Below are 16,465 nucleotides of genomic sequence, written 5' to 3'. Positions count from 1 at the left end.
GACCGTCCCAGCCAAGCTGAGGACGTGGAGACTTAGGAGCTCTCGCGACATTTCGTGACAGGCGACATATCCTTTGCGCCATCTTGGTTGCTCCGGACTAGGCTGCCCAAGGAGGGACCTATGAAGCTGCGGGCCGTGAGAGACGGACAGAGAGGAAAAGGAAAGCCTAACAGGTAGCACTCGAGGCCAATATGTATTCAGCTCTAGGCCAAACCGATACAAGGAGCGTTTTTTGACGCCACGCACAACATGGCAGGTTGAACGCGAGCAACGTCTTTTCCTTTCGGTCTATGAATGTGCCTCAGCCATAGGCTGGCCTGTATCACGTGACGCAGAAAGCTTTGCTCTCCCCCCGCCTTCCTCCTGAAAACAAAACTCGAAGCCGCGCGCCGCCGCTGCGTGTTTCTTCCGCAGCCGGTGGAGGGGAAGATGGCGGCGTCCAGGAGCGTGGAAGAGATGCGGAGCCGGGTGGTCCTGGGCGAGTTTGGCGTCCGCAACGTAAGTTAAAGAGCGGGAAAGGTGCCGGAGGAGCGACAGCCTCTGGTCCCGAAGTGGAGGCAGCTAAAGGGCTGAGTGTGGAGCTTCATGGGGACTGGAAGGGATACACGCGCCGAGAGCTGCGTGTTTCGTGCGCGTGGCGCCAGTCTTTGGTGTGGACAGGCGTAGTTCCTGCTCAACGATTCATATATATTTATTTTATTATTTATACTGTCTTTTTAATGACCGATGTCCATTACAAAATGAAAGCCCAATGCAAAAATCTAACTAAATTACTCTACTGATACAGAAAACATCTATTGGTTGGCATATATGAAGTGGCTTCATTAAAAACAAAGTGATGTGTTAGAGTTGAAGTGATGTGTCTGAGATGCTTGGGAAGTTTTGCCTGTTTTCCACATGCAAGTCGACTTATTGGGCAATCGTTAGATAACCAGTAACACACACGTGTGAATTCTGCCCTCTCCCTTTGTGCTGCAGATAGCTAAGTAAAGTGAATATCTGCCACTCGTTCTGCCCTTTGAACATCTGAATCTGCCTTACATTGAGTCAGACCCTGGGTCTGTCTCTCTTGGTATCTTATACTTTGGCTGGCAGCGACTCTCCATGGTTTCAGGCAAGAGCCTTTCCTAGCTCTAGCTGGGGACTAAGCCTGGAACCTTGTGGGTTCAAACTACATGCTATACCACTGAGCTGTGGTCTTTTCTTCTTCCAGGTCCACACAACAGACTTTCCTGGGAATTACTCTGGGTATGATGATGCCTGGGACAAGGAGAAGTTTGAAAAGGTGAGTACTTTTGGTGCTTAAGTAAATGGGTTGGAGTCCATCTTCCTATTGGACATTCTAAAATGCTGGCTTCCTTTAGGCCAGGGATCCCCCCTCCAGTGGCCTTCCTGTGGCCGTCCAGATGTTGTTTGACTCCAACTCCATCAGCCCCAGCCAGCATGGCCAATAGTTAAGGATGATGGAAGTTGTAGTCCATGCGCATATGGAGAACCCCAGGTTTCCCCACCTCTTAATGTTTTTTCTTGTGCCTACTGATGTCCTTCATAGTGTTAATTTGTGGTGGGAGGAAGAAGGCTGTATGCAGCTTCCTTCTAACCCCTGGATCCAGCAAGTGTTAAAATATAAACTAGACTAGCTTCCTGTGTTGAGGTGATAGCCAGTGTGATGAGCAGTTAAGGGAAACAAAGGAAAGTGGATCTGTGTGAGGCAGCAAATGGATGCCCTCCTCCTTCAACTGACTGGTAACTGGAAAAAGACAAAAGCAAGAATTGAGAGTTGGCAGTGAGGTGACATAGAACTACAGCAGTAAGCTGGAGGGAGACTCATAGCAACATTTGAGATCAATGTTTGATTTTTAATTGAATCTAAGTCTGCGGCTATGGGAAAAACAAGACCCTCCATTGTAGGCTCAGGTTATGTGTGTGTGTGTGTGTGTATGTATGTAAATAAACCATATATTGTAAAGACACCACAATCTCCACTGTGCCTCATTTCCGAAAGGAAACATGAATCCTGGGTAACCACCTAAACCCCTGGAATCTTGCATCACTTAGTAATTGTGGGGGCATGCAAAAATAGCAACCTGTAGGGTTGTGGAATATCCTGTCTTTGTAGATCAACCTTCTCCAACCTGATTGCATCTAGATGCTTGAGATCAAAAATCTCATCACTCCAGCCAGCAGGGCCAGTGGTTAGGAATGATTTGTAGCTTTGTTCAGGCTGTCGTACTGTTCAGACAAGAATTCAGAAATGCTGTCAGCCTAGTTGGACACTATGCATCTGGGCTGTGGGTTTAAAGTGTGCTGCAGGAGGCTTTTCAAAGGTACACAAATGAAAAAGTGCATCTTAGCTTGAGGTTTGTTGAGAATGATGCTGCTGGTGGTGGTGGTAGGCAAATGACTCTCAGTCAGAAATACATTATAATGTCTCCAAGGGCAGTTAAAACATGTTTATTCATGCAAACATTTCACTCTGGTTCAATTGCCCTTTGCCCATTCTGTCATTAAGTTTTTACACTGCTGTGTCGTATTGCACTGTTGTCAGTGAAGGGTGCTCTCTTAGAAGAAAGATGACACTGCCCCACCCAGTTCACCTAACCCTGAACAAGTCCTCGCGTGCCTGCCTTCTTTCTTACATCTAGTCCAGGGGGTAGCACTGGCCATGAACCTCCTCCTGCTTGGTCTCTGTTGTCCTTGTACGACTCAGCAGGGAGGTGGATAGTAGCAAAGCTAAAATTAGTTGGTTCTATCTGACATTGGCTCTGGTGTCACCTACTGTTGGTCTCCTTGCCTTCCACCCTACGGTTCCCAATGAGCACCAGCCATGGGTCCTTGGGTTGTGTGGGTTACTTGCCACATTTTATTTCATGGCATTTTTATCATATTAAACCTACAAACAATGTCCATTTTGAACACTTGTCCTTCTTGTCCCCAACAGAATTTCAGAGTAGATGTGACGCACATGGATGAAAGCACTCTGGAATTTGACATGGTGGGGATTGATGCTGCCATTGCTAATGCCTTCCGACGCATCTTGCTTGCTGAGGTATCCGTTTCTCTTCCCAAGCAACTAATAAGACACTTGCAAGATAATCCTTTAGTTGAACATTATTGCCCAGGTTTGGCTGCTACTCCTTTCTGCAAGTACAAAAAGGCCAGAATGGAGTTGTTTTAGAATATACAATAAATATATTTCGGATTTCCCTGAAAAATATACAAAAATATGTTGGGGGGAAATCTGTTGAGCAGGTTAGTTAAAGACTCCAATGTGGGCAAAATGAGATGGGAGGCCTTGGGAACCATTTGAAATATATAGAAACACATCTGAACGTTGCAATGTTTAAAATATACTTCTCTGTTATGGAAAGCAAGCAGACATTCATGAATTTCAGATGCCATTAGAATCTAGAAAAACTGTTGTCTGGAATAGCAAGCTTGGTGCTGTGTATAGATTATCTAGTCATTTGGGGATAATTTGTATAAATCAGATTTTTAGTGTTTTATTGGATGTGTCAGTGCCATTGGTGTTAGGCACTTTCATAGAGCATGGATCGAGGAACAGCTCTTGGCCAATGTGACTACACAAAACCTTCAAATTCTTATGATGAGTTTGAGTCATAGAATGATAGAATTGTAGAGTTGCAAGGGATCCTGAGGATCATCTAGTCCAACCCCCTGCATTGCAGGAATATGCAGGCGTCCCATATGGGGATTGAACCTGCGACCTTGGCATTATCAGCACCACCCTCTAACTAACTGAGCTATCAATGCTCAAACCCATTGAGCTGTTCCATGATAGCTTAATTCCATAATACACTTGATAGTATTTAAGGTGCCACAAGACTCCTGCTATTTTTTCTGTATTTAGAAGCAGTATAAATCTTAGTCCCCTGCATTGCATACTAACAATGAATGGTGGCATCTCTGCTTATGAGATTCTTGGTGGCACCTGGCTAGTCTTTGTTGCAAACAGACTAAGGGAGTAGATAGGCCACTTGCTGAATCACACAAGCTCATTCTCAAAATAAAATGCCTTGGTAATATTTTAAACCATCCTTGATGAATTTGCTAATGGTGAGGTGTAGACAAACTTCCTGGCCCAGTGTCCTCATCAGTGCACTAAACTGGTCCTCATTTATTAATTTTACTTGATTTCTTACCCACATTTTACCATATGGTTCCAGGGCAGGTTAAAGAAATTTAAAATCCAATAGTGAAGTTTTAAACAAACTTTCATTTTATTTATACACCACTTGATTGTAAAAAACACACCTGCAAAACAGTTTACAAAAAGATAAAACAACAAAACTGAGAAAAAATCACAGCCATACTTTAAAACACACAAAGGTTGAAACATGGAAACAGATTAAAATCACCATAGCTTCCTAAGCATCTGGCTGGGCTTGTCTAAACAAGAATAATTTTAGCAGGTTCAGGGAGTTCCAAAGTGCAGGGAACTTACACACACTAAACAACCAAGTTATTTCAAATGGGTATTACGTGGCATCTGTAGTAGTTCCAATTCTGCCATTTGAAGGGGTCAATTGGGCACATGTGGGGTAAGGTGATCCCATAGGCAAACTGGTCCCAAGTTGTCCTCCTAGAATGCCTGCAGCTGCCCTACCATGGTCCTCTCCATCAGATCCCCCAAAAGGGATGTTTTGGCTGATACCTGTTCCAATCCAAAGGGTCCAGAGCTAGCGTCTTTAGGAGCAGCTGCACCACGGCCTCTTTCAATGCAGGTAGGGCTGAAATGATCTCTGAAGCTCTTTATTGAGGACTGCTGCTTTGAGAGGAAATGTGTCTGGATATTGATTTGAAATGACCTTTTTTTACTCTTGCTTAGGTGCCAACCATGGCCGTAGAGAAGGTCTTTGTGTACAATAACACCTCCATTGTGCAGGATGAAATTCTAGCTCATCGCTTGGGACTGATTCCTATCTGTGCAGATCCTCGTCTCTTTGAATACAAGAGTGAAGGTGAGAAGAATTTGTGGAAGATCCCATGGGCTAGGACAGACTAGAAATTAAAACAATGGTGGCTAGTTTACAGGCTGCATACAGCCCACTAAGACCCCCCCCCCATTTATTTATTTTTTACTGATCCCTTTCCACTGTGATATTACAATGCCAAAAGGAATTTTGTAGCCTTCTCTGCAATTTGTCCAGTAAAAAAATGCATCATTATTTTATTTTACTAACCCATGACTCCGCTGCTGTGATTGCGTAATACCAAAAGGTATTTGTGCCCCAACAAAATGTGTCTTTTAAAAAAGGCATCCTTTAGAAGTCAGCCACGCCCACTCTTACACTTTGGCCACACCCACTTTGACTCCTGGCCTCCAGTGGTTGACTGTGGGTCAATGCAATGCTTGGCCTCCAAAAAGATTAGCCATCCCCTGCACCAGAGGAACCTGGGCATCCAGTGGAAGCGGCAGTTGCTCAGGGTAGCTTCAGTTTATTCTTCCGTTCCTTTTGCAGAAGACGAATGTGATGAAATTAACACTCTGCAATTCCAGTTGAAAATAAAGTGCCACAGGAATCCTCAGGCAGCCAAGGAATCATCTGACCCTAATGAATTGTATATCAACCATAAAGGTAAAGCTGCTCCTTCTTTTGCTATTAGTGTCATGAGAGAGACAGTCCCCAGTCCCTTTGCTCTCTCACTCCTGAAGCTCTGAGATGACAACACCAGAGCTTGCTTTGCATTATTAATTGCTTTATGCCTTCCCCAGCTTCCAGCCTATTGTTTGTTTCCTTTTGTGGAGAGAGGAGTGAAGAGTTGATTCAGTTGTCTGCCTTGTTACAGACGCAAGTCTTTTTTGGCCTTTTCTTTTTTCAGTTTACAGCAGGCACATGGAATGGGTGCCCCTGGGCTCTCAGGCCGACAACATGAATGCCAAGTTCCGTCCTGTACATGACGACATCCTCATTGCCCAGCTGCGGCCTGGCCAAGAGATCGATGTACTTATGCACTGCGTCAAAGGCATTGGTGAGGCAGCTGGAGTACTGGGATGGAGTTGGCAAACTTTTTGGAAATGTGGGGCATGGGGCATGGGGGGCCACTAGGGGGCGCATTGGAAGATGGCTGACAATAACATCTCTCCGACCCACATGAGGTAATTTGGAGGCTATGCTGGGGGTAATTAGCCTCCTTACCCCCCACCCCCCCAGGATTGTGGGGGGGACGGCCCTTGCCTGCTGTGCCCTACACCACTCCCGAATTTGTGGGGATGGGGGCACTAGGCACAAAGCCCTCCTGTGGGATTCCGGTACTCCTCGAAGCCGTTTCTGATCCGCGCCACTAGCTGCAATAATCTTCAAAAGAAACAATTTGGACGAGATAAATTGCACATACTTCAAGGAAAGAGGGGGAATAAAGAGTGCTGATAGAAGAGATCTGTCAGTGTTTGTAAAAAAGCAAAAAAAAGAAGGAAAGGGTTCTGACCTCCCTTTATCTTCTCAGCCTCCTTGTCGGCACAAAAAGAGTCCACGGGAATATCCTTGCAGAGTTTTATTAAAAGTCTTTGTGCAAAACACGACTGAATACCTATACACACCAGCACCAACCAACCCAAACACCAGCCACAGCCCAAACTAACATTTCTCACTTATATATACAACTTGGTGCAGACTGCTGAGTCATGCTGACCCAGCTTTATTCGCATTAAAGAAACAGCGGCCATTTTAGCCGTGACACCCCTTCTGTTTCTTAAATGCGAAAAACCCCAACAGAAACAATGCATACATACATTATATACATAAACCCAGTTTTGTCATCAATTCATTATGGGATGTTGCTGGCAAAGGCTTGGTAAACAAATCAGCAATATTAACTTGTGACTGACAGTACTCCAGTTTGATTACCCCATTCTGTACACAATCTCTCACATTCGCATGACGGATAGCAATATGTTTGGATGCGGATTTCATTATTTCCGAGCCCGCTAATGCAATGCACGATTGGCTATCTTCATACACTTGGATAGGCAAATCTACTTTACAATCTAGATCTTTTAGTATCTGTATAAACCACATGATTTCATTGCATGCTAGCGATAGGCTCCCATATTCTGCCTCACAGGATGAGGTTGCAACAAATCCTTGTTTCTTTGACCTCCATCCAATTATGGAATTGGCAAACATCATAACCATTCCACTTGTAGATTTTCTAGTAGCTACACAGCTTCCCCAGTCCGCATCAACAAATACTTCTAGTTTTTCATCTTGTGTACTAGATATCTTTAAACATACATTTAATGTCCCCTTTAGATATCTGATAAGCCTTTTCAAAGCACGCCAATCGGCAGTACTGGGTTTAGATACACGTTGGCTCAGAACATTTGTAGCACATGCAATGTCTGGCCTTGACCACTGGCTTAAATACAACAGTGATCCTATTTTTGAGTGATACAACTCAGGCTGATCAAATTCATCATCACACAGTGTCTTTGGGAAATCTGGTGTCATGGGAGTCTGGACTGGCTTGCAGTTTTCCATGCCAAACTGCTCTATTAAATGAAGAATTTTCTCTTTCTGGCTCAATAGGAAGCTTCCATCAGCTTCCTGCCTTACTTCTACTCCCAAGTAATTGCTTACAGGCCCTAAGGCTTTAAGCTTAAACCTCTTTTCTAGTTGACTTGTGAGCTTCCGGATCTCATCTGTGGAACTCCCTGCCACAAGCAAATCATCAACAAAGACTAAGAGCATTAGATATTTGTTGCCTGTCCCCTTGGTGTACAAGCATGGATCAGCCACACTCCTTTTAAAACCAAGTTTTACAAGGGCTTCATTTAAACACTGGTTCCAACACCTTCCACTTTGTTTGAGACCATAAACAGCCTTTCTCAAACGCCAGACTGCACCATTCTCCTCTTCAAACCCAGGGGGTTGTCTCATTAACACTTCATGGTCTAAATTTGCATGCAGATATGCAGCATCAACATCAAAATGGTGCACTGCTAGTTGTCTTACAGCAGCAATGGAAAGCATTAAACGAAAAGTTTCACTCTTTACCGTGGGAGAAAACACTTCATCATAACTCTCCCCTTTAATCTGAGTGAACCCTCTGGCTACTAATCTGGCTCGAAAACGTGGTTCCCCAGATGCAAGGGTCTTTCTTTTGTAAACCCACTTGCATGACACCACTCTGCCACCAGGTGGCGGCATTATGACCTCAAACACTTTGTTACGTTTAAAAGAGTCCATTTCTTCTTTCATAGCTTGTTCCCACAAAGCACGTTCCCCAGGGGGTAAGTCTAAGACTTCATTATAACTTTGTGGTTCCACACAACTCGCATTGCATTCTCTCACTCCTCCTAGGGTCAAACGCTGAGGAGGTACACCCTTGTTTGAACGCTGGGAGCGCCTAGGCACAACTACTACTTCTTCCCCCCTTATCTCTGGCTCTTCTTCCTCCTCTAGAGAAGTATTATCTATTGCCACATCTTTTGGGGAAATCTGTGCCTCTTCCTCATTCTGCTCCTGTGTTGCCAATGGCTGAGAAGAAGCCTCTTCTCTTACTTGCAGGGGCAGTAGGCAATCAGGGTTGGCATGGATCACAGTCCATCTGTCCTGGTCAGCGAAGTCTGCACTTCGTGACAGAACCACTCGTCCTGGGCGTAAATTGAAACGCCACCCTTTGCCATAGGACTGATATCCCACAAACCGCAGTTTCTGCGCTCTAGCGCCCCCTTTCTGACGCTGAGCTTTGGGAATGTTTACATGTGCCCAAGAACCCCAATTATGGAGCATTGTCCACTCTGGTTCTTTCCCAAACAACACACGATATGGAATATCTTTTATAGAGCTAGACCAGGTTCTATTAATCAAAAAATTCGCGGTCAGAAAAGCCTCGCCCCACAGCCTATGGTTGTGACCCAATCCTGCATCCACTAGCAGGCAGTCCTTTACTGACTGTATCACAGCCCCACGTCTTTCACACACACCATTTTCAGCAGGGCTATAAGGGTTAGTCAAACGGTGAGTGATCCCCTTACGTCGCAACCATGTCCCAAATTGTTTGTTCAGAAATTCTCCGCCCCTATCTGTTTGCAGCTGCACAACAGGCCGAGCGAAGAGCTTTTCAGCTTGGGCAACCCATTCTCTGAATGTGGGGAAACACTCAGATTTCTGCTTTAACAAAAACAGCCAACTAAAACGTGATTTGTCATCTATTACCAGAAAAGCATATCTGGCGCCCCCTTCAGTCTTCTGTGGAAAAGGGCCTATCACGTCACAATGGACAAGTTCTAAAACCTCTTTAGATACTCTGTCACTTTTAGAAGCCACAGGCTTCCTCTTAGATTTGACCATTTTACATACATTGCAATCTAGGAAACAGTTACAGCTATTTACTTTTAGGTTCTTGCACACCTTTTGCATTTCTGAAAGCACACGGAAATTGGCGTGACCCAGTTTTCTGTGCAGTTGATGTACACACCCCTTATGAACTGGCAAATTATCCTGAACCACCTGGGCTGCTTTAACTGGCTTGTCCTGCATTACATATAACCCATTTTCCAACTTTGCATGGCCACATACCTGAGTTCCATTCTTTATCAGACAGCCATCCTGCGTGAACTTAACACTATACCCTGCTTTAATCAAACAGCTTACAGACAGTAAACAATAGTCCAAACTGCTGACAAACAGAGTCTCTGGTAGAGTAGTGTTCAAGCACTGCAGGAAACATGTTCCCTGGCCATCAATCTTGCTTCTACGACCATCAGCAAGATAAATTGAGTCTTTTCCATCAGCTGGCTTCTCCAGGGTCTTAAAGTCCTCCCGACTATTGCAGATAATCCTGCTGCTGCCAGAGTCCAGCAACCATGTTCCCCGAGGTATCTTTCTCTCCTCCCGAGAAAATGCAGACACAAGCTGAGCAGAACGCGTGTTCTGCTTCCCTGAAGAGAACCCCTTCTGCTTACGTTTCTGTGTCGATTGCTGTCTCTGCTCCATGTCGTCTCCTGGAAGTCTTGCCCTGCATTGACGCTTGAGATGCCCGGGTTGGTTGCATCTATAGCACCTCCTCACCGCCATGGCCAAGTCCAAACCTTGGCGTTGCTCCATTGGCAGATTCTGCTGCTGGCCCCCTTGGCTGCAACTCCTCCGTTCTTGGAGTTCAGCCTGTCTATCTGACCTTCTTTCTGCTTCTTCGGTCAATCTGCCAACCACATACTCAAGGGTCAGATCTCGGGGATGCATACTCTCCATGCTGTTAATCACAGGCAACCAGCTTTCAGGCAAACTTGAAAGGATAGTGTAGGTTTGGTCAGTCTCATCATAACGCTTACCTCTCTGTTGTAGTTGAAGAAACAGAGATTTCAGCGTTTGAAGATGAGTTGCCAAACTCCCACCTTCTTTCATAACAGTCCTGAACAGCCTTCTGGTCAGAGAAATGATAGTTCCAGCAGTTTCTCTGACATGCATTGCCCTTAATAAATTCCAGCACTCAAACGCTGTGCTGGCATTTGCTACATGCAATAACTGAGAGTTGTTCAAACACAGCATAATTTGGACACGGGCCCTTTCATCCAGCCGTTTTTTCTCAGCAGAGTCAGTCCTCAAAACCTCAGTTTCAACACAGTCCCACAGTCCATCTCTCCTTAACAACTGCTGCATTTTAATTGACCAACTCAGCCATTTGCTCTCTGAGAGAAGTTCAAAAGGGATGCCTCCCCCAATATTTACAACTTGGGAAGACTGTAAATCTGCCATCTCTGCTGGTGCTTGCTGAGCCCCTTCTGTAGGGCCTCCAGCAATCTCTCCTGACTCTCTCTTTAGAGTCCAACTAGATGGTCCTGGCTGGCACTCACCGGCTTCTAGCTGCTGCCTCTGTTGACCCTCAGGTCCTGCCTGGCTCTGCAACTGGTGTAGCCGCTCTGTGAGTCGCCTACTGTGGTCCTCTAGCAGTTCAAACTGTTCCAGTAGCCGACGCTGAGTGCTTTCCTGATCCTCAGATCCTAGCCGCTCCAGCGTCGCTGCAGATAGTTACAGCTTGCCACCAACTGCTCCAACGCACAGCCACTGTCTCCGTACACCACCAGGACTCACCAGCTCCTTGCTGAAATGCTGTTAGTCGTTTTTCACTCTGCACATGCTCAGAAACACTGGGCCCATAACCTGTCAGTGTTTGTAAAAAAGCAAAAAAAAGAAGGAAAGGGTTCTGACCTCCCTTTATCTTCTCAGCCTCCTTGTCGGCACAAAAAGAGTCCACGGGAATATCCTTGCAGAGTTTTATTAAAAGTCTTTGTGCAAAACACGACTGAATACCTATACACACCAGCACCAACCAACCCAAACACCAGCCACAGCCCAAACTAACATTTCTCACTTATATATACAACTTGGTGCAGACTGCTGAGTCATGCTGACCCAGCTTTATTCGCATTAAAGAAACAGCGGCCATTTTAGCCGTGACAAGATCTCTGATAAAACAAGACAAGAATAAAATGTGAGAAGATACGTCAAGATAACGGTAACGGCAAATGACTGAGGGGGGAGGGGGGGAAAACCCCTCATTTATTTTTCTATGTGATTAAACAAGAATCCCCTCCCCTAATGAGTCAGAAATGTCGTTTTAAGGACTTAAGCTGCAGATTTAAGGCTGTGTGGAGATAAACTTTCGAACCAAAGCAATGTTCCAAGACGAAGCTGGAAAGTTAAGAGTTTTGGAATGATGCAGTTAAAAATGCCGTCACCATTTTGGGAGGCACTGTCCCTTGAGTCTGGGAGGAGAAAGAGAGAAACAGAGTTGTTTAAATATCGTGGATTAACTCCTCAGTGGGACTTAAGAGTGACAACTGCCTAATTTATGATGGAAAGAGTGATGTTATCTACAAAGGAGATGTTATATGGAAACCATCTGGACTTAGATGGGAAGAACGGGAAATTCACACAGGATTATTACATTTGCTTATCGGCTTAAGGAGACTAACAGAAGAGATTGTAAAGGAAAAGAGAAATTATATGAACAAGATATGATGTGGAAACACCAAGATAAGATTGGATAGAACTATGAATTTTGTTTGGGCTGATTGGGACTGATTTGGACATTAATGCAGTAATAAGAAGATGATTTGAATCCCCCTTTGGATCTTGAAGTATGGGTTCCCCCAACAAAATTTAAAAATTTGGCTTTGTAATTTGGAATTTATGTGATGTGATTTAATTTGATGTGATTGGCCAGTTAATAATTTTTTAAAAAAAATAAAAATGAAATGTGGGGCATGGGACCACTGAGATTTCTGGGTTTGGCTAGTATTTGCTCCTTGGTGATTTACAAGATGTGTTTTGCTAGGATCCTTTTTACAAGAGGATAGGATGTCTTTGGTTTGTTGGAATGGGCATTCTGGATTGTTCAGTAGTTTGCCTTTGCTTTAAGGAAGAAACTTGTCTCTGGTCCATGGTGAGACCTTGCAGTTCTCACCTCTTTGCATTGCTAAAGATCTGCCTGTGACCTTTGGGCTGTGTAAAGTACGGACGGTGACCTTTTTGTGCAGGGGTTACTTTCCTGGCTCGTGTCTGCCATCACACGTCAATTGGACGCACCTAAAAAGGTTGCTGCCTGAATAACCAAATATCAGTATTTTGAGGATGGTTGAAAGTGACACACCATCCATGGGAATAGAATCTACATTGGCAGGACTGGCACTATAGACTTCCATTTTCAGAAGGTAAAAGACTAAATTGTGTGGTACAGCCGAGGAAAAGCATCCTAGAACTCAGGTTGACCAATCTTAGATACTTGTACATAGCTTTGGAGGGAAAGCGGTGGTGCTTTTTGTGTCTAGGAATGTGACATGTTAATCAGCCTTGCTACCAGTTTGACATGTCAGGTATAAATTCTACCTTTCCAAATCATTTGAATCAATCTGGATTAGCATAGGTACAGTGGACCCTTGGTTCTTGAACGGCTTAGTTGACAAACAAATCTGCTCCCGAACACCAAAAACCCGGAAGTAAGTGTTCTGGTTTTCGAACGTTTTTTGGATGCCAAACGTCCGATGCGGCTTCTGCTTGAGTACAGGAAGCTCCTGCAGCCAATCGGAAGCCACGCCTTGGTTTTCAAACAGTTTGGGAGTTGAATGGAATCCTGGAATGGATCAGTTTCAAGAACCAAGGTACCACTGTACTGGAAACTCAAATTAGTTAGCAAGGGCTTTCCTAGCGTAAAAGATACTGATGGGTTTATGTAACTAGGTGCTGTGAACATTCTGTGCCTGATGCTGAAGGGTGGAGGTCTTTCAAAAAGAGTCCACCCGTCTACCTTCTACCAATCCAGGGATTGGGTGACTCTCTGGAGCAGATGTTAGGGGGCACCTGCCTGGGCTACTGCAGTGGGGGAGGAGAAACTGAAAGCCCTGTTGCACAAGCAAATGGATATCAAAGGATGTCTCTGCAGCTAATGAAAGTCCATATGTGTGTGGTCCATCATGCGGCAACAGAAATAGATTCTTTCTCTGTTTCGAATTCCAAGTGACCTGATTTCTAATCTGTTTCAGGTAGTGCAGGTAATTTGAATTATTAACCACCAAGGAACTGGCTGTGTATATAAGTTTAGGTGGCTGATTAAAGAAAAACAACAGTTCCATGTTGCTTACTGGCTGTCCCTCTCCGATTTTTTATTTAATGAACACTCTCTTTACTCAGGTAAAGACCATGCAAAGTTTTCTCCAGTGGCTACAGCCAGTTACCGGCTATTGCCAGAAATCACTCTACTACAGCCTATCGAAGGAGAAGCAGCTGAGAGGCTGAAGAACTGCTTTTCTGCTGGGGTTATTGAGGTCCAGGAAATCAAAGGTATTTTGTACCTTCTCCCCTTTGAGGACTCTGTGACCCTCCAGAAGCTGTTAAGACTGTAGCTCCCATCATCTCTGACTTTGCCATGCTGACTGGGACTGATGAGAGAGACTCGGCATCCAACAGTTTCTGGAGGGCCAATCTCTACCCTAGACTGCAAAAATCAGAGGCTATGTTTATTGAGATGAGAAAACCAGAAATGCTGATACACCATCTCTATACCAAGTCTGGGTAAATGTGTATTCTTCTGAGCTCTCATTTCTGGCCTACAGCACCTTGCCCCCCAGGTATTTTGTCGAGTGTGGTTTGTAGAAATTGAAAACTTGGGGCTATGAGTCTTTCCTTCTGCTTGTTGTCTGCACAATGTTTCAGGGATCCTATCCTATCTGACCATCAACATGTCAGGATAATTTTAGCTTGTGAAAACTCTCTTCGAGGTCTTGGTGATTTCCTTAAAATAGTAGTATGATTTATGCACACATATTTGGGGAGTAAAATTCCCTTGAGGCCTGTTGTTATGCATAATAAGATTCACCTGTAATTGTCCTCTGGCTAGCCTGGAAAATGCCACCTTTGGCCTCACTGCTCTGGCCTTGAGGAAATTCTTTGAAATTATTTCCATTAGAATATATGCCCCTTGCGGAAAGGGTCATAATTCAGCAGTAGAGAGGGAAGGTTCAGTAAACACATTAGCATACAGTGGTGCCCCGCAAGACGAATGCCTCGCAAGACGGAAAACCCGCTAGACGAAAGGGTTTTCCGGTTTTGAGCTGCTTCGCAAGACGATTTTCCCTATGGGCTTGCTTCGCAAGACGAAAATGTCTTGCAAGTGTTCCGATTTTTTTTCGCTCCCCCCCTTTTTCTAAGCCGCTAAGCCGCTAATAGCCTTTTAGCCGCTAATCCGCTAAGCCTTTAATAGCCGCTAAGCCTTTAATAGCCGCTAAACCGCTAATAGCGCTAAGCTGCTAATAGGGTTGCTTCGCAAGACGAAAAAACCGCTAGACGAAGAGACTCGCGGAATGGATTAATTTCGTCTTGAGAGGCACCACTGTACCTGTTTAGCATATTAAGTGTTGGTCTGTTTCACTAGGGCAAAAAGTGGCAAGAGTGGCTAACGCTCGATTGGACACATTCAGTAGAGAAATTTTTCGTCACAATGACCTGAAGAACCTTGTGCGCTTGGCTCGGGTGCGAGATCACTACATCTGTGAGTAAGCCTTCAAATGCTTCTGTTGCTGCCCCTTTCTCTGGCATTTTACTATATGTAGTAACTGTGGGTGGTAGTCATGCGTCTAAGGGGCCTCAAGTAGTTTTCTATGCTTTTACCTATAGTTCTATGTAAAATCTGTTCATGTATGTACTGATGTGAAACAAAGTTGGCAATCATTTTAGCTGAGTAAGGCTTCAACCTAATTCTACTTACCTGAGAGTAAGTCATAAATATGAGTTATTTCTAAAGAGTCAGGATTACAGATTTAGCACCAGATTTCAGTCTTCAAACGTTTATGCTTACCCTTCAACCGTGCTTAAAAATCTAAAAACAGTAAAGTGTTGTTGATTGTTACAAAAACAAAGATTTTCAAAGAGCAGAAATGTCCTCTTTTCCCATTGGATGTTAAGACTGTTCTGAATTCTTAGGGTTATTAACAAGAGCACAAGACCACACAGTGCATTTGAGGCATTATGTTGCCAATTGAATTGCCTTGCCTGGAGCATGTTTTGGGGTGGGTTTTTTTTTGTATTTTCAGTTATTAAACTGGCTACCTTGGATCTAATTCTATCCCGTTTCTTCAGTTTCTGTTGAGTCAACAGGTGTCTTGCCTCCAGATGTGCTGATGAGTGAAGCGATCAAGGTATTGATAGGAAAGTGTCAGCAGTTCCTGGAGGAGCTTAAATTCATCCAAAAGAAATAAGTTTTTCTTTCTGAAAAGTTCAGCATAAGGATTCACTTGGTTGGGATCGCTGCAGCTGTGTCATGAAGGAGGGCGTCAATCAAGTCTGGGTCAATAGACATGGAGAAACTGATCCTCTACCACAGATGTGAAAGACTGAAGTGGCTATGTACCTTTTACTTTTGTGGCACTCAATTTGATATGTGGCTGAAAAGGCAAGGATATGTGATGCCACTAGGCAGCTTATTGCAAAGACCAAATTTGCCAGATATATGATAAGTGGATAAAAAATATCCTGCAAGCAGAAGATGGGTAGGCTCCAGAAATTGCAATATCTTCTAAGTTGCTTTTTTAAAAGACTACATCAGACCTGTAACAGGACCACCTTTTCTGAGAATTGCCATTAACTTTCCACTGATGTATATTGATGGATAATCTCAAAGGTGCTACACAGTAAGGTCTAATGCCTATGATGATTCTTCTGCCACTCAAATAGCAGAATTCTAAAAAATACAGTGTCATTGAGCTTCTCTATTATTTATTAAATATTTTTTGAGGCCTCAACTGCCTATGGAGTAAGGTGATTTTTTTATCTTCTGCTTTAATACATGAACGGAGGTGCAGCTGGGCTAATTATTGATCTAATAGCTTATATGTAGTTTGGCAATTTCAACTGTTGAGGAGCATGATAATCTATCTGCTTAAGGGAAGGGACTGATCTTTACTCCATATTCAGAATGAATAACCAAGATAATTTTAGCAATGAAC

At 44.1% G+C, this 16,465-nt stretch overlaps 1 protein-coding gene across 2 annotated transcripts; it reads left to right on the top strand.

Moving 5' to 3' along the window:
• Positions 1 to 44: 44 nt before the first annotated feature.
• Positions 45 to 16,261, top strand: POLR1C (RNA polymerase I and III subunit C). Of its 2 annotated transcripts, none has more exons than XM_082216264.1 (9): positions 45 to 173; positions 1,214 to 1,285; positions 2,942 to 3,049; positions 4,850 to 4,982; positions 5,484 to 5,600; positions 5,845 to 5,994; positions 13,656 to 13,805; positions 14,896 to 15,012; positions 15,600 to 16,261. In XM_082216264.1, exons 3-9 carry the CDS (start codon positions 2,966 to 2,968, stop codon positions 15,716 to 15,718), a joined length of 870 nt encoding a protein of 289 aa, XP_082072390.1. In that variant the 5' UTR covers positions 45 to 173; positions 1,214 to 1,285; positions 2,942 to 2,965; the 3' UTR covers positions 15,719 to 16,261. The 2 variants fall into 2 exon arrangements, with proteins under 2 accessions (XP_082072390.1, XP_082072389.1); XM_082216263.1 differs by lacking the exon at positions 45 to 173 and adding an exon at positions 217 to 498.
• The last annotated feature ends 204 nt before the right edge of the window (positions 16,262 to 16,465 follow it).

Source organism: Podarcis vaucheri (assembly GCF_965113315.1).
Source record: "Podarcis vaucheri genome assembly, chromosome: 3".
Classification (NCBI taxonomy): domain Eukaryota; kingdom Metazoa; phylum Chordata; class Lepidosauria; order Squamata; family Lacertidae; genus Podarcis; species Podarcis vaucheri.
Note: the sequence above shows the minus strand (reverse complement) of the source record. Positions and strands in the feature narration are given on the sequence as shown.